The sequence below is a fragment of the Aquarana catesbeiana genome, linkage group LG10 (genome assembly GCF_042186555.1).
Source record: "Aquarana catesbeiana isolate 2022-GZ linkage group LG10, ASM4218655v1, whole genome shotgun sequence".
Classification (NCBI taxonomy): domain Eukaryota; kingdom Metazoa; phylum Chordata; class Amphibia; order Anura; family Ranidae; genus Aquarana; species Aquarana catesbeiana.
Genome location: NC_133333.1, coordinates 256398720 through 256420171, shown reverse-complemented (window position 1 = coordinate 256420171; position 21452 = coordinate 256398720). Strand labels below are relative to the sequence as shown.

The 21452-nt window shown below is 40.1% G+C and overlaps 1 protein-coding gene across 9 annotated transcripts in view; it reads left to right on the top strand.

Annotated features, from left to right (window-relative positions):
• The window catches only part of KCNAB2 (potassium voltage-gated channel subfamily A regulatory beta subunit 2), a 319692-nt gene that overhangs the window by 276593 nt on the left and 21647 nt on the right, over window positions 1-21452 (top strand). For 7 of the 9 annotated variants that reach the window (XM_073603686.1, XM_073603683.1, XM_073603687.1 and 4 more), the window contains one exon: window positions 16317-16402. In XM_073603686.1, coding sequence (XP_073459787.1) covers window positions 16317-16402 — 86 coding nt within the window. Of the gene's footprint in view, window positions 1-2810; window positions 2856-16316; window positions 16403-21452 lie in introns of all 9 variants that reach the window. The other 2 variants (XM_073603689.1, XM_073603692.1) reach the window with 1 other exon arrangement.

Here is a 21452-nt window from a genome sequence, read left to right as displayed (position 1 = left end):
TTTTTCTTGATCTAAGAAAAATAATATAGATATATCTATATATATAATGCCATCATTTAGGGACAGCAAGAGTAATAATATTGTTTTTACATTTAAAATTTTAATATCTTTTTGCCAGTGTTGTTATTGTTTTTATATTTAAAAATAGAATTTTTGCCAATGTTAGCTTCTATGTTCTGTTGTAAAAAAAAAAAATATACGGTACGTCTCATTTCAGTGCATTTTTTAATCCCAATCAGCTGAATATTAATGCTGAATTGCCTAATTTGTTGATTACTGACTCTGCTGTAATGGTTCAAATAGCTTTCCTAATTTCTTTTATATTTTAATATTACATTCTTTTTTTTTAAATTTTCTGAATTATTTGAATTCGCAATTTTTAATTGATTTATTTTAATTTTCTGAATTATTTTAATTAATAAGGATGTTACATTTATTTTATATATGATATGCTTTTTTTTTTTTTTTTTTTTTTTTAATGTGAAGCTATAGATTTAGGATTATCCTTCATTTTTTTTTTTCTTTCACAAATGTAAAAAATTGTTAGACACGCTTAATTTTTTTTTTGTTTATTTTAAATATTACACTTTTTTGACATCCTCCTTACTCCTTGAAAACTAAAATGACCGTTACCTTAAAATCCAGTGTTTATCTTACATGACTATAGGATATACTTACAGCATTACAGTCATTTAAATATACAAGTAATTCAAGCTCATGTTTAAAGAGGAACTCCTTTCAAAAAATAATTTCAGGCAGCGGTAATAGGTCTTTTATAATAAAGATTATTATTTTTTTTTTATGTGTTCAGTGGTCATTCCTCTAAGTCTCTCATGCTGCGTAGTTATACCTAACTCTTTTGATGATTAATCATTTTAATTATACTATTTTATTTATTTTTTTTTAATTAGATAAATAGGAAATCTTACATAGGATTTTCATATTTACCGCTTGCAGCCAGTAGATGGCTACCTCTTAGCTATTTTTCACTAAGGGGAAACACACATTGAAAAATTGAATCTTAGTGCCAATTTTTTCTTTTCTTTTTTTTTTCTTTTTCTTTTTTTTTAACGCGTCGCTGCTGTAAAGATTTCCAGCCATTTCCTCTCCCAACAGGAAGTGAGATGAAATTTCCCCATTGGGGCCACAAAAAGCAACAACATGACAGGGGTTCTAACTTTATCCCCACCCCATCCAAAACAATTTATTTATTTATTTATTTACTGCAATGGGATTTTAAAGACATGCTGTGCGAATGCATCAGCTCTACTTCTAATCAGGAAGCTAGTGCTGGGGTTTTTAGCTGGAAGCCCAGTGCAGTTTGCAAACAGAGTGTGTTAGACTCACTCTGTATTAATTATTTGTGCAAAATATTGTAAAAATAAATTAAGTTATATAAATAACAGATTTAAAAATCTAGCAAACTTCATTTGTTAAAAAAAAAAAATCTAGCAAGCTTTGAAAAAAATTAACACATTTTTGTACTTCTCTTTATATATTTGCTTGGAGTTCTTGGGGGCCACAAAAAGAAATAAAAACTTGCCAGAACTTTTTAGAAACATTTTTTAACTGCAACTGGATTATAAAGTCCAATGGAGCTGTTTGACTGGATCAGCTTTGCACACTGTTGCTTCCAATCAGGACGCTAGTGCTGGGGTTTCTATCTGAAAGCCCAGCACAGTTTGCAAACGGAATATTATGGATGCACTATTATTGTTTCTTGTGAAACCTGAAAATTCTTCTTTAAATAAACCGTTAAATAAAAAAAGAAAAGTACAAAGATTTGTATTTTTTTTTTAACATTTGCTAGCTTTTAAAACTGCTTTACATCATTTGATTTATTTTTATACAATATTTTGCACAATCAAGTGATACCAAATTACTTGATTGTGCAAAATATTGTATAAAAATAAATCAAATGATGTAAAACAGTTTTAAAGGTAACAAATGTTGAAAAAAAATTACAAATTGTTGTACTATTTTATTTAACTGTTTATTTAAAGAAGAATTTTCAGGTTTCATAGGAAACAATAATAGAATTATAAGAAAAACAAAAGCACCTGAATGACCGCAACATACAGGGATATGTAATGTAATACTGACACATAATCACACACATAGGTTGGACTTGATAGACTTGTGTCTTTTTTCAACCTCACCTACTATGTAACTATGTAAAAGAGTTGTAGGTGACACATCATAGCTACCAAAAATTTCTGCAACATGGCAGTGCACAAGTGACAAAACAAAGCAGCGAGTAAATGGTTTTTCCAATATTTTTGTACTACTAATTTCTCTTTAAACATTTGCTTGGAGCTCTTTAAAAAGAAAAAAAAAAAAAAACTTTTTGAAGAATAGATGACTTTCTGAAAAATTGACTACATCTGCCCTCACTTCTGTGCTCAATTGTTGACAGCTTTCAAACATTCCTCCAGAAAAAAAAAAATAAAATAAACAAAAACATAATATCTTGCAGTATTCTCATCATTATTTCTAATAAAACCACTAAATAAAAAAAAGGGCATTTAAGGGGTATGACTGATGAATTTAAATGTTTCTGATTAATCACACACATAGGTTGGACTTGTGTCTTTTTTTTTCAACCTCACCTACTATGTAACTATGATTCAAATGATAGCTCTGCTTTCATGAAAAAAAAAAAAAAAGTATTTTGAAATTTTTTTTTATATATTTTTTTTTAACTTGTACCTTTAATGGTTTTTTAAACCCTGTGCCCTTTTGTCAAAAGAGATTTGATGAACTTGCAGCAATAAACTTTTGGTCTTTCTAAATCTTTCTTTTATCACCAGGAGACCCATTTAGTTCCTCCAAGTCGAGAACATTCATCATAGAAGGTACACAGTACCCAAAGTCTCCATATTGAATTCCGTCTCCAAAAAGGCATTTTATGGCACAGATAATGTTTTATCTTTACCATATAAGTGTTACCTTCCCCCACCCCACCCCCCCCACCCCCCCAGTGAAAAGAAAAAAAAAATCCATAAAATGCATTAAAAAAAAAAATAATCCCCTTTAAGAACATCTTGCAAGTAAAATCCTATTTTATTTTACAATCCCTTTATTATTACCCACCCCCACCCTCTTTTTGCCCTTATTTGTGTATCATATCATTATTCCTTTAACTGGGATATATTTTTTTTTTCTTGCATGGTAAAAACAGGTTTGGAGTTTTTTTTTTTGTTTGTTTGTTTGTTTTTTTTTATTGCTTTGATATTTCTGCATCATTGGTGTTAAGTTTGAGTGACCTTTAACTTCTTCTTTAGAGCACATTACCTTTGTCAGCACTTTAGTAATGTGAAGAGAATACTCAATGATGCTGACCTTCAAGAAATACGAACTTGCATTTATTTATTTTTTTCTTGAAGAGTAGATTTCTGCTACAGCTGGGCAAAAAAAACAAACAAAAAAAAAAAAAATAATATTAAAAAAAATTAAATCGTGTTATTTTTGTTTATATAAAAAAAATAAGAATGACCTAAAAAAAAAGTTTGGAAGCTTGATTTTAATTGTTATGTTGTATCTCCTTTAACTCATTTACGGTTATAATGCTGGATTTTTTGCCCACTTGCAGCGTCTCTTTGTTTTGCTTGTGCGGTTGAATCTTTTTTCTTACCCAAGTGTATTGCTTTGGTTTGCACCAGTGCACTATTTGGAATCCCTCTGGTATACTATAAGAGGCTTGTTGGCATAGTTCTTGTCTGACAATGCATGGAAGGATTTCCTGTTTTGGACGGGAATGTTTTATTTTTTTGCTTCTCTTAGCATGGGCCTGTACAATGGGGAGTTGTGCATGATACAGAAAGTTGCAGTACGAGTTACGGAAAAAAAAAAAGTGTTTCTAAAAATATTTTCTAAATTATTACTTTGGTAAAGACACGTGGACCTGGGTGTAGTGCGCAAATGGTTTTGCAAATTTCGTATTAATCATTTTCAATTCAACGCACATTTTGTGTGTTTTTGATTTTTTTTTTTAATATATATTTTAAGTACCGTACATGTTATTGGTGAACTAAAGTCAAAGGAAATGCATGTTTTTTTTCTTTTTTTGTTTTTTTTTATTCATTTGTTTACAGTTTATTTGTATGGCTATAGTTACAAAAAAAAGCTTTTGCTTTGCCAGTCCGCTTTTAGAAACACTTAAGAAGCCACATTTTTGCATTTTGCAGTATGCCTTGCAAGCACTGTATAATGGGGATGCTACTTCCCTGTAAACAGTTTTAACCATCCACCTCCATAACGCCTTTTGTGACATTACATCAATCTGATACACAAAATATTACCCTAGATTGCCCATTGTTACAGACTGTTGTCTGGGTGGCATACATTTTAAAATATTATTCACAATATTTTTTTTTTTTTGTATGATAAATAGAATTTTTTTATTTTATTACTTTAAGGCATAACACTTAAACATATTTTGTTGGAATTTTCTTGTGTGTGCAAGTACATCCAATATTTATAAACATATATATATATATATATATATATATATATATATATATATATATATATATATATATATATATATATATACCGTATATACTCGAGTATAAGTCGAGTTTTTGAGCACATTTTTTTGTGCTGAAAGTGCCCCCCTCGACTTATACTGGAGTCAAGCACTTTCCTGCAGCAAAAAATTTCATTTTCCGAACCGAATTTGGGGACCCATATCTCAGGGCCACTTTATGCTAGGAACCCCAAATTTAGTGTGTAAACCCAGTTGAACTGGTACCATAATATATCCAAAGCTGGGGTTCCTAGCACTAAGTGGCCCCGAAATACGGGGCCCCAAAATCGGTTCAGAAAATGTCATTCTCTGCTGCAGAAAAGTGCTTGACATTTTCTGAACCGATTTTTGGGGCCCTGTATCTCGGGGACACTTGGTGCTTGAAACCCCAGCTTTGGATATGCTAGTGCTGGTGCTAGTTCCACTGAGTTTGCACACCAAATTTGGGGTTCCTAGCACTAAGTGGCCCCGAGATACGGGGCCCCAAAATCGGTCAACTGTGTCCATCTGCAGCAATGTCATTTCGGGACCATTTGGGTTCAGAGGCCCCAAATTTTGGCTGCAGCTAGGGGGCATCTAGGAACCCTTAACTACCGAGTTTGAAGTTCGGGGGACCTATGGCTGCAAATGGGGGCACAGTGAGGCATGCAAATGGGCACAGTGAGGCTGCAAATGGGCATTGTTGACCCTCTTTTCCACTTACAGTAGCTGTGCATTTCTCACCCTCGTCTTATACTCGGGTCACTAAGTTTTTCCCATTTCTTTGTGGTAAATTAGGGCCACGACTTATACTCGAGTATATATATATATATATATATATATATAATATTTTTTTATTTTTTTTTTTCATTGGAAGGACCATTAAACTTAATAAACTGGTTGATTTATATGGAAGGCCTTTGTGGACACCTGACCAAATTGAGGTCAGGTGTTTCCACTGAAGGGTACTCTTGATGCTGCACCATACAAAATACATTTTAGACATTTGTGTTAACAGTTTGGGGAAGGCCATTTCTGTCCCATCAGGATTGTGCTCCTATGCCCCCTTCACAAAAACATGGTTTGACCAGTTGGTGTGGAGGAACTCGAATTCCCAACCTCAGTCCTCAAGTACCCCCAACAGGTCATATTTTCAATCAATGGTTTGGTATTTATGACAGCTAATTTGTCTAAAGGAAATACTCCAAAACATGGCCTGCTGGGGGTACTTGAGGACTAAGGTTGTCTACCCATGTTTTAGACAATGGTGCTCTTACAACCTTGTGGTAACAGTTTGACGAAGACCCTTTTCTGTTCCATAATGACTGTGCCCCTGTGTACAAAGCCTGCTCCATAAAAACATAGTTTAAATAGTTTGGTGTGGAGGAACTCGAGTTTCCAACCTCAGTCCTCAAGTACCCCCAACAGGTCATATTTTTAATCAATATCAATGGTTTGGTATTCATGACAGCTATTTTGTCTAAGGGAAATACCCAAAACATGGCCTATTGGGGGTACTGGAGGACTAAGGTTGTCTACCCTAGTTTTCGACAATGGTGTTCTTCCAACTTTTAGGTAACAGCTTGGTGAAGATCCTTTTCTGTTCCACCATGACTATGTCCCTGTGTGCCAGCTTTATAAAGACATGGTTTGATCAGTTGGGTGTGGAGGAACCTGAGTGTCCTGCACAGAGCCCTGACCTCATCCCTACTGAACACCTTGGGATGAGTTGGAATGCGCCAGGTCTTCTCATCCAAGATCCCTATAAAGACATGGTTTGACCAGTTTGGTTTGGAGGAATTAGAGTGTCCTGCACAGAGCCTTGACCTCAACCCAATTGAGCTCTTTTGGGATGAATTGGCACTCCAATAGTAAACCAGGTCTTCTCATCCGTCATCAGAACCTGACCTCTTTTGGCTGAATGGGCTCAAATTTCCCCCGACACCCTCCAAAAATCTTGTGGAAAGTCATCCCCAGATGGATAAAGGCTGTTATAGGAGGTGGGCCAACTCTCCATATTAATTGTTTTGGAAAGGAAACAAATTCATATACGTGTGATGGTCTGGTGTCTTCAAACTTTTGGCCATATAATTTATTTACTTCTACTAATTTTAAATAATTTCAAGTGTTATTAACAGGTAATGAATATTTCCAGCCACCAAATAATAATCAGTGTTTTGGTGAATTACTAATGGAATTTAGGAAGGCATGTTGTGTTGCTAAACTCCGAAATACACTCAGATTATCATAAAGTAGACCTTCACTCCAAAAAAACAATGTTTGCACCCGGTTCCAGCCCCTCCCCACAATTGGGTATTTTTTAACTGCTTTTTTACTTTTTTTTACTCCTTTCTTGACCTCCTTTCAGAGCCCTTGAGGCACATCTTCATACATGCTGGACCCTCAAAAATGGTGGTGCCTGCGGAGGGGGATGGGGCCAGCATTACGGATTTTCACAGTGCCTCTGAGCTAGAGTTCTGCCTAATGTTGCTCAATATATGCAATGCTGACTCCCCACCTCTAATGTACACGTCTGTGCATACAGTTTGTTGACTACTTGAGGGTGAAGGAATTAGGTAAATAAACTCTTTCTAGATAATGAGAATTGTAAATCTGTGGCCTTCCAAAATATAGGCTCTGGAACTGGCACACCCTAACTGAGTGGTCAGGGGTGCTCAAGCAATCACATGGTGAAGTAACAAAAGGCCGTTCTAAGGAGGCAATGCTCCTTGTATAGTCATGTTATATATTCAAATTCAATTTAACTTTATTTTTAAGATAACCTTGGGGCAAAGTGAAGTTGTTAAACGCTCTGAACAGTAATTTTGTTGAAGAACATTCTTCTCTGCTCACGGGGAGAGGCTTATAAGGTGTAATAATGGACTGTGGTCAAGTGAAAATTTTAAAGCAATTTAAAAAAAAAAAAGTTTGTCAATGTAGGGATACTCGGACACCTGTTTTTTTTTAATTGTTCATTACAAAACGACTTTGTCTTTTAGTGGTCCTTTAAAGGTTAAGCTCACATTTGGAACATGTAACCTGTTCTACTGACTCCTCCTTAGAAGAAAAAAAATGCATTTTTCTTTAATATATATAATATTATATATATATATATATATATATATATATATATATATATATATATATATATATATATATATATATATATATATATATATATATATATTTTTTTTTTTTTTTTTTCAAAAGGTAAACCTTTAACTTTTAACCTTTGTACCCTTACACCTAGCTTCTTCACAAATATTGGGTAGATTTTATTGACCAGAACCTAGTTCTTTAATCTCATTATTTAGTCACATTCCAGCACAGTTTAGACCCGGGGTTCTTCGCCTTTATTACAAATACAGGCTTTCCCTTGAATGGCCCAATATGTCCCTATACTTTCCGTGCCAGACTGTTGATTATCACACCTATTAGATAACAATACGACTTCAAAAGTCTATGTACATAACTTATGTTTACCAATAGATTACACATGGAAAGCTAGGAACAGAACCGCTGAAAGAATATCATAAGGATGTTATCATATTTATATAAAAATATCAAATCACAAATACACAAGCTAGATACAGCTAGGGATATTTTTGAAGATTTTGGATCAAGGTCCAGTTACTGACAATGGTATCTGTCAGACAGTAAGTTAATTTCTCCACTTTGATTTCAAGTTCAGTATTGCAGAGAATCCAGTTAAAATTTTGTTTTCAAATATTCAGAGATAAAGCCTCCATATCATCTTCATTTGATACCCCTTTATTTGTTTCCCATACTTACATCATTTAATTCCCATACCCCCTTCATTTTATTTGATTCCCATATCTCCATCATTTCATTCCCCTACCCCCTTTACTGGATTCCCCCACCCCCTTCATTTGATTCCCCTACCCCCTTCATTTGATTCCCCTACCCCCTTCATTTGATTCCCCTACCCCCTTCATTTGATTCCCCTACCCCCTTCATTTGATTCCTCTACCCCCTTCATTTGATTCCCCTACCCCCTTCATTTCATTCCCCTACCCCCTTCATTTGAGTCCTCTACCCCCTTCATTGGATTCCCCTACCCCCTTCATTGAATTTGATTTCAGGTTGAATATTGTAGAGAATCCACATAAAATTTTGTTTTAAATTAAGCACAGATCCACCTCGCCATAGACCCCCCCTAATTTGATTCCTGTATTCCCTTCATTTGATTACCATACCCCCATCATTGGATTCCCATACCCCCATCATTGGATTCCAATAGCCCTCTCATTTGAGTCCCACGCTCCCATTACTTGATTCCCATTCCCCAATCACTTGATTCACATACCCCGTTCATTTGATTGCCATACCCCCATCATTTGATTCTGATACTTCCATCATTTGATTCCCATCACTTGATTCTCCTTCTCCAATCACTTGATTCACATACCCCCATCATTTGATTCCCATACCCCCATCAATTGATTCCCATACCCCCATCAATTGATTCCCATACCCCCTTCATTTGATTTCCATACCCCCATTATTTGATTCCCATACCCCCATCAATTGATTCCCACACCCCCATCAATTGATTCTCATACCCCCATCATTTGATTCCCACACTCCCTTCATTTGATTCCTATACCCCCAAATGTTATGAATACCCCACAGTTAAGAACCGCTGGTTTAGAGGATTTGATGGTAATCTTTTTGGTATAACTACAACACTTGACTGGTTTGGAAAATTTACATCAATATTGCTATTTTTGTGAAACGATTTCAGAATTTAGAACAGGCCAGCAGGGAATATCTTTTTCATTTTTTTTACTAAGTGTCTGAAATTGAACTTTCTTGTTTCTCTTTGTAAGAAAAGACTTGTTTCTCTGGTGGTGACATGCAGTGGATACAAGAGTCTTTTTTTCTTCTTCTGTATCTTGACCTAATTCATAAAAAAAAAAGAAAAGGTGTAAAATTAGAGCTGAATATTTCTCACCAGCCTCAATACCCCTTGGAGCTGGTGATTCCCAAACCCACCCATTACATGGTAGATGGGGGTATGGGGGAGAGAGCACTTGGGTGTTCGCTTCCTTAGTGTAAAACTTCAGCCAAAGTTTTTTTTTTTTTTTTCAATTTTAGAGTAGGGAAGAGTTATAAGAATTTTAGAACAAGAAGTTCTAATGTCCTGTTTTGGTGACCACAAAGGAAGTATGTGGGTCAGTTGGGTCATAGAAAAAAATCTGAGACTCTAAGGTCGATAGGTTTGCCCTTCCTGTATCCTCGTTCCCTTTTCTTGACACATATTGGTCCCTTTGAAGGATGCATTGTCTTTATAATGTAACTACAATAGTAACTGTCCGACTTCCTCAATATTGTAACTTGCCCTGTCCGTGATGGTACCTGTGCTGAACTATGTACCAGAAATATTTCAGTTATTATGAGAAGAGATCATTTTTAAAGGGCACTACAATAAAAGTGATTATCAGTGTTGTGTAACATTCAGATGTCCTGTTGTCACAGCTTTTGAAACGTTTTGGTTTCTTTAGGTAGTCCAGTATAAAGGTTCTCAACTTTATTGAGACCACGGCCCAATAAAATTCCTCCAAAACCTGTTATGCCTCAGCAAAAAAAAAAAGACTATGCTCACAAAATAAAAGTATAGCAATTGAAAATATGTATGGAAAGCTTGGGTGGAGCTGGGTGGGATTGGGTCTTCTAGGGGGGGTTATGTTGCAGCAGACTTGCTGGCCCTGTAAGGAATGAGGTTTCTAGAGGGAGCTTGTGGAAACTAAGGTGGATGGGGTCTCTGGAGGAGACTGTGAAATTTGGGGGGGGGGCACTATGGGAGACTGGAAGGTGCTAGCGGGGCAGTGTGAGGCACTGTTGGAGGTTTGGAACACTATGGGGGGCTGTAGGCTCTGCAGTAGGTTGATGGACACTGCAAGGGGCCGTGGCAGGCTGGGGGGTATTGCAGTCCACTGTGGAAAGTTGGGGGCACTATGAGAGACTGGAAGATGCTAAAGGGGCTGGGAGGGGCGCACTGTGGGAGGTTGGAAGATGCTAAAGGGGCTAGGGGGGCACTGTAGGAGACTGGAGGGAAATGTAAGCCACTGTTGGAGAGTGGAAGCTCTATGCGAGTCTATAGGCTCTGCAGTAGGCTGATGGGAACTGCAAGGGCCTGTGGCAGGCAGGGGCGGCACTGCAGTCCATTGTGGAAGGTTAGGGGGCACTATTGGGAGATAACGGGATCTGCAGCTGGCTGGAGTCCCATAGGGGGGGGGGGGGGGCTGCAGCAGGCCATGGACCGGTGCTTGAGAATAGTGATTTTATTAGGTCTTAATGATCCAACACAGCTGTAATTACCCTTAGCTACTGAATTGCTACACCATCTTCACCTTTCCACCATCATTTCTTTATGTAGCACGGCATCAGCAGTTTTTAGTGGTGCTAGCTAGGGGACTACTTCTGCATTTAGCAGTCCTCCGTAGAAAGCTGTGTGAAGTGTCAGGAGATATTTTTGCTGATAATAGTCAGGAAGAGCAGATGGCAACACTTTTCGGTTTCGGTGCAAGGTAAGTATCTTTTTTTTTTTGTACAATTCTACATTTATTTTAGTATATTTCTGTTTTCACAAACTAGAACTGTTGCCTTTGAGCTTTTTATGAATTGTGAACTTTGAGGCTTTTCTTAGGCAGTGGTTGCAGTTTTTACGACTGACCTAGTCCTAGTCTTTAACTACTGTTTTTTTTTTCCCTATTAGACCTGACCCACTATTGCTCTGGATATGATTCTCAATGAACTTTTTGTTGGCTTAATTTTGCCCAAAAACCTAAACTTTAAGCATTTTTAATAAATTTACCCTATTCAAACTATGCAGTCTTGACTTGGCTATGGAAATTTCAAACAGGTAGTATCATAATGGCCTTTTTTTTTTTTTTTTTTTTTTTTATAATTGACAATTTTTATTATTTTTTCCACAGAGAAAAAAAAATAACAAATACAGCATTATAGCATTGGGTACAGGGATAGAAAGAGATCGTAGTGTCACATTTCAATTTGGCACACGGTCACCCGAACATTGGGCGGTTAAGCCTGTTAATATAAACAGTTAGTGATGAAACGGAGTGGTTTTAGTAGATTGTTATACATCTCATACAGTATATCCATTAGTACCCTTTACATATATATGTAACTTCACAAAAAGAAAAAAAAAGAAGGAAAAGAGTAGAGAAAGGAGGAAAAAAAAAGGGGGGGGGGGGGGATAGCCACCCATCTCCAGATCCGGGGCAGGTCCGTGGGGGACGGGTCATAAATACATAAATGACACATATCATTAGGTCGCAGGAGTCTCAAACAGAACCCAGGGTTCCCAAATACGGTTATGCTTCTCAAGAGTATCATTTAATGAGGCCGTAAGATATTCCATTCTCTTAACATCCCTAATCCTGGAGTGTAGCTCAGTCAATGAGGGAGTCTCTCTTTTTTTCCATTTTAGAGCCACCAGACAGCGTGCTGCAGTAAGCACATGAGCTAAAAGTTTTTTGGATGTTTTTGAGAAGGTGGTAGGTGGAAGGCCTAAGAGAAAAATCCTCGGATCAAGGAACACTCCTGTATCAAAGATGGACTGGAGTAGGGATTGTACCATACCCCAGTAGGGGATGATTAGAGGGCAGGTCCAATAGACATGAAATAATGTTCCCCTATCCTTATAACATCTCCAACAGCGAGAATCAGCTGTGGGGTATATGGAGTGGAGCAGGTCAGGGGTCTGATACCAATGGAATAGAATTTTGTATTGATTCTCTTTATAAAGCGTGCATATGGAGCTTTTAGTAGCCTGGTTCCATATGAATTGCCAGGTCTTTAAGGGTAAGTCTGTACCCAACGCCTGCTCCCACTTAGCCATATATGGATGTCGCGGGCCATCTGGTGAGAAATCAGTGACCAGTATTTGATAGGAGCGGGAAATCATGCCCTTATCATAATGGCCTTTGATGTGAAGTGTCAGCTTTAGTTCTATTTTCTGCAGAACATGCTGGCAGTATTAATACAACATGTTTGCTGGTTTTTCTTGTGGCAATTCTGGAAGAGAATTGTTGCTGAAAGGTTTTGCACAGCGGCCATGCTCATGTAAGTCCGCAGGCTATCCAGTGTATCTGCGTTGGTCAGTTGTGGAACCTTAGCTTTGTAAAACCATTTGGCCCCCATGGAGTTCATGAAATGGTGGGGCCTGGAAACAAAGCTTTTTTTCCTTCACTGGTTCCATGGTCGTGGATAGAGGTACTATGTGTAGGGACCTTTGCAGGCTCTGGAATGGGACTGGTGAATAGGAAGGGGGTGGGTCTTAAAGCTGACCAGTTGAGGCCTTGGGCTTGAATACAAGGGGCAGTACAACCCAGGGAAGAATTTGTAGATCAGAACATTATAAGCTTTTACATATTGCTTGATTTACAGATTAGTAATGGTCTAGTCCAGAGGTCTCCAAATTTTCTAAGCAAACGGCCAATTTACTTTTCAATTAGGCTGTAAAGTCTCGTTTTTTTTCCCCCATAAAAATAACAAACACGTCATACTTACCTGCTCTGTTGCAGTGGTTTTGCACAGAGCAGCCCAGATCCTTCTTTTCTTGGGTCGCTCTTCTGTGATCCTGGCACCACCCTCCTGTTGAGTGCCCCCACAACAAGTAGCTTGCTATGGGGGCACGCGAGTCACAGCTCACTGTGTCCATTCAGACACAGAGCACTGACCCAGGCCCATCCCCTCTCTCCACTGATTGGCTAGCTGACTTTAATTGACAGCAGCAGCAGCCAATGGCACCACTGTTGTGTCTCAACCAATCAGGAGGGAGAATTGCAGATGGCTGAGACACTCGTGGACATCCCTGGACAGAGGGGGACCTCAGGTAAGTGATAGGGGGCTGCTGCAAACAGAAGGCTTTTTATCTTAATGCATAGAATGTAAACCCTGCGGGGAAATTTTTTTTTTCCACTTCCATGCAAAATAAAGGCATAATGTGTTAGTATGCATCACATACTAGCACATTATGTGACACTTACCTGCAAAAGAAGCCTGCGATGTCCCCGCTGCAGGCCACATCCATGTTTGCCCCTCTTCCTTCCAGGGCCGCGGTTTCCGTCTATGTGACTGGCCGGAGCCACGTGACGTCACTCCTGCGCATGCGCCCGGGAGCCGCCAGTCACAGCACTCGCTCCTGAAGAAATGGCACACATCAGAGCGCATGCGCCAATGACATCATCAGCGCAGTATAAAGTGTGCCGTTTAGGAGATAATTACAGTACCTATAGGTAAGCCTTATTCTAGGCTTACCTATAGGTACAAGTACTGCAGGGAGCTTTACAACCTCTTTAAGGGGTCGTACTTTGGCCAGTGGGAGCACACAATGCCTCATTGTTGGTTTTAATGGAAGGAATAGTGCCCTATCGCTGGTGTCAGTGAGGAATAGTGCCCCATCATTGGTGTCCATTGGAGGAGTAGTGCCCCATCAATGGTGTCAGTGGGAGTAATAGTGCCCCATCGTTGGTGTCAGTGGAAGGAATGGCATCCCATCATTGGTGTCCGTTGGAGGAGTAGTGCCCCATCATTGGTGTCAGTAATAGTGCCCCATCATTGGGGTCAGTGATAGGAATGGCATCCCATCATTGGTGTCCGTTGGAGTAGTGCCCCATCATTGGTGTCAGTAGAAGGAATGGCATCCCATCCATTGGTGTCAGTTCGAGGAGTAATGCCCAAAGGGCCAGATAAAGGCAAGCAAATGGCCACATCCGTTCCTCAGGCCACAATTTGGAGACCACTGGGCTAGTCCAATCTATTGCAAATAGGCCCCTTTTTGAAAGATAACAATTGCAGGGACCCTAAATTAACCTCTAAGGTCATAACTGGATGCCAACACAGGCACCACATCCAGAATATGTCATACAGAGAACTAAATTAGGTCAGATATACTTTTGGGGTGCCCACAAAACCGATAAACATAATTTGTTTAAAAAAAAAGCTGGGATCTCCCCAAAAAGGTTTATTGTGTATCTGTTTTGTGGGCACCTTAAAAGTCAATCAGGCCTTATGTAGTTCTCTGAATTGCAGACTCCTGTTTTCCTGTGAAGTACGGCATCCCCAGCACTGAATTGCAAGCTGTAGACCCCTCCCATAGAAGATGTCTCCTGAAGATGAGGGGGTGCCAAATTTGACAAATTCTCAGTTTCCCTGGACTCTGTCATACTAAATGATGGGCACTGTGGTCATACCTAATACAACGTACTATACTGAAACCAAATTAGTGGGACTTTACATGTACCCCGTGAGGGTCTAATGAGCACTAGAAGCAATAAAATTAAAAGTAAACAAATCTTTATTTTACAAATACATATATTTTGTTAAAAAAAAGAGACAAAACTTGTTAAAACCAAAGTTACAGTCAGGGGTACACGGAGGTAACCAAACAGGAAGCTGTTCTTACATGATGATGGCATGTTGAATGCTTGTGATAAGTTTGGCATTTAAACCTTCGAAAATCAGAGGAGAAGGAGGTAAAGAGTGGACAAGTGAGTTGTTCCAGTCTAGACTTCAAGCAATTTGAGCAGAAGTGCCACATGCACCTCCATCCCCATGTTGATGGCTGACCAAGTTGGTGGCACTTTTGCTTGAAGTCTAGATTAGGACAACTCACTATTGGTTTTCTGTGTGGATTCAGCAAAGACTCCATCTGTTCCGATATGACTGACAAAGCCCCTGTATTGGCATTGTCCACTCTTGACCTCCTTCTCCCTTGCTTCGGATGTCTGTCCCACACTTGTGATTTTTGAAGGTTTAAATGCCAAACTTATCACGAGGATTCAACATGCCATCATCTTGTGAGAACGTTTCTTCCTGTTAGGGGTACGCGGAGGTAATCCCCACGGGCTCCCCCCCGAGGCTTCATTTCCATCAGGCTGGTGACAACTTTTGCACAGTACTTTTAGAGTTTTTCACAAGATCCGAGGCTCTGACGAAACGCGTAGGTCACTTCCACTGATTCTCTAGCCAGGACAACAAGACTGTAACTTTGATTTTAACAAGTTGTGTCCCTTCTCTTTTTTCTTTTTTTTTTTTTTAACAAACGATATGTATTTGTAAGATAAAGATTTGTTTACTTTTAATTTTATTTGTTCTTAGTGCTTATTAGACCCTACAGGGTGCATGTAAAGTTCCACTAATTTAGTTTCAGTATAGTACATGCTTCTTATGGAACCTTTGCAGGGTCATAATTGTCTCACACTCTTCCCCCCGAACCCCTTTACCTTGCATACCTAATACAAGGAGGGGGGTGGCATGGACACTCGGGATAGCTGAGAGGACACCCGTGTCCATTGATGGATATTTTCGGCTCCTTCACTGCAACCTCTATACAGCTACATTAGACTTGAGTCCTTGAAGTGATGACTTCCCGAGTACAACTGTTGCTGCATTGTTGCTGTTTTATACCTATTGCCTTGCGCCAAAAAAAAAAAAAAATGTTGGTGGATTTTTTTTATCCTTCTGAAAATTGTTAATCTTGGTGTTCTTGATACCAGCTTTGTGTTTGCCTGAATTTTTAAAACTCTTCATCTTGCTTGGCCATGCGGAAGGTGGCGAAAGGCGCGTTTTTTGGTATTTCTCTTGCACATTAATCGCTTACCAATGGGTGCAGATTGGTTACATTGCTTGCAAGATGTCCTTGCAGCATTTCTCTTTCACAGTGTTGTAGTTTTAGCTTTCTGCATGGTATGAGTCATCGGTGAAGGTTTAACCAAGTTTTTTTTACCGTCCCGTCTTCCCTTCGTTATTTCCTCTGCAGAAACTGTCCGAGCCATGACGCATGTCATCAACCAAGGAATGGCCATGTACTGGGGTACCTCACGCTGGAGCTCTATGGAAATAATGGTACTTTTATTTTATTTTTTTCTAGTTAGTATCTTTGATTTGTCATTGCTAAAGAAAAAGAACATTTAAGTATTAAAAGTAAAACAGTTTATATGTTGTGGTGTCCCTAGACAGCTGCCTGGTTTGGCAGACTTTACACAGTAAACTAGCAGGCTAAAAGCTGGCAAGAGACCCGGAGACACTAAACATGGAAACCTTTCATGTCCGTCTCACGTGTCCCACATCTCCTGCAAATGGTGGTTACCATCAACATGATGGGGGCGGGGGGGGGGGGCTTATTACCCAAATGTAATAAATACTGGGAAATGTGTAATTAGATGCACTTTATTCAATAAAAAGTGGTGTTTGGTGCACTTTAACCCCTTACAATACCAGCCACTTTCACCGTCTTCCTGCCCAGGCCAATTTTCAGCTCTCAGCGCTGTCACACTTATGACAATTGCGCGGTCATGCTATACTGTATCCATATGACTTTTTTTTTTTTTTTTTAAAACAAATAAAGCTTTTTTTTTTTGGTGATATTTATTCACAACTGGGTTTTTTTTTTTTTTGCTAAATAAACGAAAAAGGACAACATTTTTTTTTTTAAAAGTGAGTTTTTCCTTGTTTATGTTATAAAATTTTGCAAATAAATAATATTTCTTCATAAATTTAGGACAAAATGTATTCTGCTACATATCTTTGGTGGAAAACAACCCAAATCAGTGTATATTATTTAGTCTGTAGGAAAATTACAGAGTCCACAAACCATATATATCATATATATATATATATATATATATATATATATATGAAAATTTATTAATCCTGGTGTACTGACGGCCGATCTCATTTCTTGAGGACCCGAAAATGCCAGGACAGGACAAATACCCCCCAAATGATGACCTTATTGGAAAGTAGGCAGCCCGAAGTAAGGGACATGGCAAGTTTTTGAAGTTGTATTTTTTTTATCACAAATTTTTGGAAAGTAAAAAACAAAAATAGTTTTTTTTTCACATTTTAACATTTTATTTTTTTTTTTACATACTGTCACCAGTGCAGTACAGTGTTATGCAGTAGTGTTATCATATAACTGACTGGTGACAGTATGTAAAAAAAATATATATATATATATATGTGTCTTTTTTACATACATTGACCAGAGCAATACAGTGTTGCCATAGTAAGATCAGGATTTTTTTTTACATACTATGATTGTTTATAGCAGTAAATTTCACTGCTTTGAGCAAATATTTTTACTGAATGACAGTGTGTAGACACTGTGTATTGTTGTGATTAGCTGTGATTGGCCACAGCTAACCACATGGTACAAATAGGCTGTGATTGGCCCTGTTTGTAGCATTTGATCACTGTGACCAATCACAGCTAGCAACACAATTGTATACAATGAATGGCATGAAAGGAAGCCATTCAATGTTTAAGACTGTCACGTGATCTGCTGTGATTGGTCACAGCGATCACATGGTATGGGCAGCGGTCTGGTACAATGATCAGTCATCCACTGTGTACAGTGGACAGAGAAGGTGACAGAGCGCAGAGGGAGGACGTCATATGACTTACCCCCAGAACAATAGGGTTCCCGCCCATCGTTATACAATTTTGCGGGCAGGAAGCAGTTAAAGGCATTGTACACTTTTCAGATGTTTTCATCGTTATAACTTCATATTAGTGGAGTTCTATTCCCCATGTTTGCTTGCCTTACCGTGTAATGATAGGCTCAGTTGTGGTTGCAGTGTGTAGTGTCATGGCTGAGCGATTTCCATATGTCCATGTATTCATTTACCTAGCTTGTCCCTATTCACTAAAGAGAGATGCAACTTCTTTTGGGTCACACAGCATCCAATCAATGCCTCACCATTTCCTCTGTGTTGCAAAATGTGGGAGTGCTAATGTGATGAAAGCACATCTCTTCCCTTCATTGCTCTGCCTGTTTGCGTCTGTGTCAGATCTAATTACTGTGTAGCTCCCACCTGCAGAGCACACTAGACTGAGGGACCCGGGGATATGTAGTTTCTTCCCAGGAAGTGTCAGTTCTCACACTGCAGACAGAGGTATTGCATTAACCTGTGCAGTGCCAAGTGGCATGACTTCTATTTGCACACTGCTGACACAGTAATATGAAGATTTACCCTACTATTGAATGTTCACACAGGGCATCGCTTGAAATCCTAAAACTGTGACCAACCCATATCTTATGCAAGTGAAAAACACAAGGATCAGGTAGGAAGGTTTACAATGCCTTTCAGCTGGGACCTCTGAGCCATTGGCTCCTGCTGCTGTCAATCACAGCCTGTGAGAACGGAGTGGGGGGAGGGGCTGAGCTGCTCTGTGTGTGACAATGGACACACACAGCCCGACTCTTGCTATGGGGGTACTCGGCAGGGTGTGGGAACCAGGAGCGCGGGAGGAGGATTGGGGTTGCTCTGTGAAACCAATGCAAACAGCAGGTAAGTATGATGTACAATGTTTATTATTTTAAAGAAAAAAATATTAAACTTGAAAGTTGCAGATTTAAAATGTTTCAAAATTGTTCTAATTGTCCAATAAAAATGAGAATAACTCAAAGTTCCAACAACAAGAAGTGTCCTGTAATCCGCCATCACCCCGAATTGTCCTGATGAGGGATCTACTTGTCCACAGGCAGCCTAAGAAAACGAAGACTAAAAGATATTATAGCAGAAAGAAGCCGGCTTTTTGGCTAAAAATAAATATTAGATACAAACATAAAAAGAGCTTTGATGTTGAGTTGAGTAGACAAGAGCTAGCTACACTTAAATGCTTCTAGAAGATGTGCAGCGTAATTATTTTTGGAGTTAAGTGAGCATTTTTCCAGTAGACGGGACAGCGGACTGAACACAGAATATATGTATACTGTATATAGAACACCCCTCCATACATCTTCCAGTCCATGTCACACCATGCAAACATTTTATAAAGGTTTCAGACGCTGACATTGTATCTCTTATTGCATCAATGAAGAAGTATTTATATCATGTTAACAGAATTGTTCATTTCCATTTTTTTTATATGGAAGGAAGCACAAGTCCATGGGTGATTTGCTCTACAATGTCTTTGTAAACCGCGAGCAGCCAATAGATCACAAACACGCCCCTGTCAACCCCCCCCCCCCCACTCTCATCTTCACAGCAGAGTGGAGGGCGGGAGGCAGCAGAGTATACTGGATGAAGGGCAGGAGCGGCACTACCTCAGTTAACCTTTCGAGATAACCAGCAGGTCCTGGCTATCAATCAATATGAAAGGTTAGCTCTCGCTTCCGCCCTCTGTCCAGTACTGTGCTTCCTCCCGCTCTCCACTCTGCTGTACATACGCTGTCAGGTAGGAGAGTGATGTGAAGGGGACAGAGGACACTACCTTGGGGGGCGCAGAGGATACTGCTTTCAAGGGGTGCAAGACACTTTGCAAGGGGTCAGGACACTGCTATGGGGCCATTGGGGGTTGGAATAGAGGACACTACAGTGTGTGTGTGTGTGTGTGTGTGTGTGTGTGTGTGTGTGTGTGTGGGGGGGGGGGGGGGATGTGAATGGGGACAGAGAACAATGCTTTTTTTTGGGGGGGGGGCAGGGCACTGCTATGTGGGGCACAGGACACTACAGTGGGGGGTGTAAAGGGGAGCAGAGGACACTGCTTTCAGGGGGTACAGGACACTGCTATGGGTGGGGACAGAGGACACTACTGTGTGGGGGGGGGGGGGGGGTGATGTAAAGGGGGCAGAGAACACTGCTTTCGGGGGAGGGGGGTGAACAGGACACTGCTATGGGGGCACAAAACACTACATTGGGGAGGGTGATGTAAAGGGGGGCATAGGACACTGCTGTGAGGGGGGGCAGAGGACACTTTTCGGTGGCACAGGGGACTGCTATAGGGGGTACAGAACACTACAGTTTGGGGTGGGGGGGTGATGTGGACGGGGCAGAGGACACTGCTATAGGGGGGGGCAAAGGACACTATTGTTGGGGAAGAGTGCATTACTATAGGGGATGATGTATAGGGGAGCAGAGGACACTGGGGGGTGATGTGAAGGGGGGGGGCAGAGGACACTACAGTTGGGGGAAGAGTACATTACTGTAGGGGATGATGTGTAGGGGGGGCAGAGGACATTATTGTAGGGGACGATGTGTAGGGAGGCAGAGGACACTACTGTTGGGGGAAGAGTACATTATTGTAGTGGATGATGTGTAGGGGGGCAGAGGACATTATTGTAGGGGATGATGTGTAGGGGTGCAGAGGACACTACAGTTGGGGGAAGAGTACATTACTGTATGGGATGATGTGTAGGGGGGCAGAGGACACTACTGTTGGGGGAAGAGTACATTACTGTAGGGGATGATGTGTAGGGGGGCAGAGGACACTACTGTTGGGGGAAGAGTACATTACTGTAGGGGATGATGTGTAGGGGGGCAGAGGACACTACTGTTGGGGGAAGAGTACATTACTGTAGGGGATGATGTGTAGGGGGGCAGAGGACACTACTGTTGGGGGAAGAGTACATTACTGTAGGGGATGATGTGTAGGGGGGCAGAGGACACTACTGTTGGGGGAAGAGTACATTACTGTAGGGGATGATGTGTAGGGGGGCAGAGGACACTACTGCTGGGGGAAGAGTACATTACTGTAGGGGATGATGTGTAGGGGGGCAGAGGACACTACTGTTGGGGGAAGAGTACATTATTGTAGGGCATGATGTGTAGGGGGGCAGAGGACATTACTGTAGGGGATGATGTGTAGGGGGGCAGAGGACACTACTGTTGGGGGAAGAGTACATTATTGTAAGGCATGATGTGTAGGGGGGCAGAGGACACTACTGTGGTGGGTTGTGTGAAGGGGCGCAGGGGATACTACTGTGACACACTAATGCCGCGTACACACGGTCGGACTTTTCGTCTACAAAAGTCCGACAGCCTGTCCGACAGACTTCCGGCGGACTTTCGGCGGACTTGCAGCAGACTTTCTAACGAACGGACTTGCCTACACACGACCACACAAAAGTCCGACGGATTCGTACGTGATGACGTACACCGGACTAAAATAA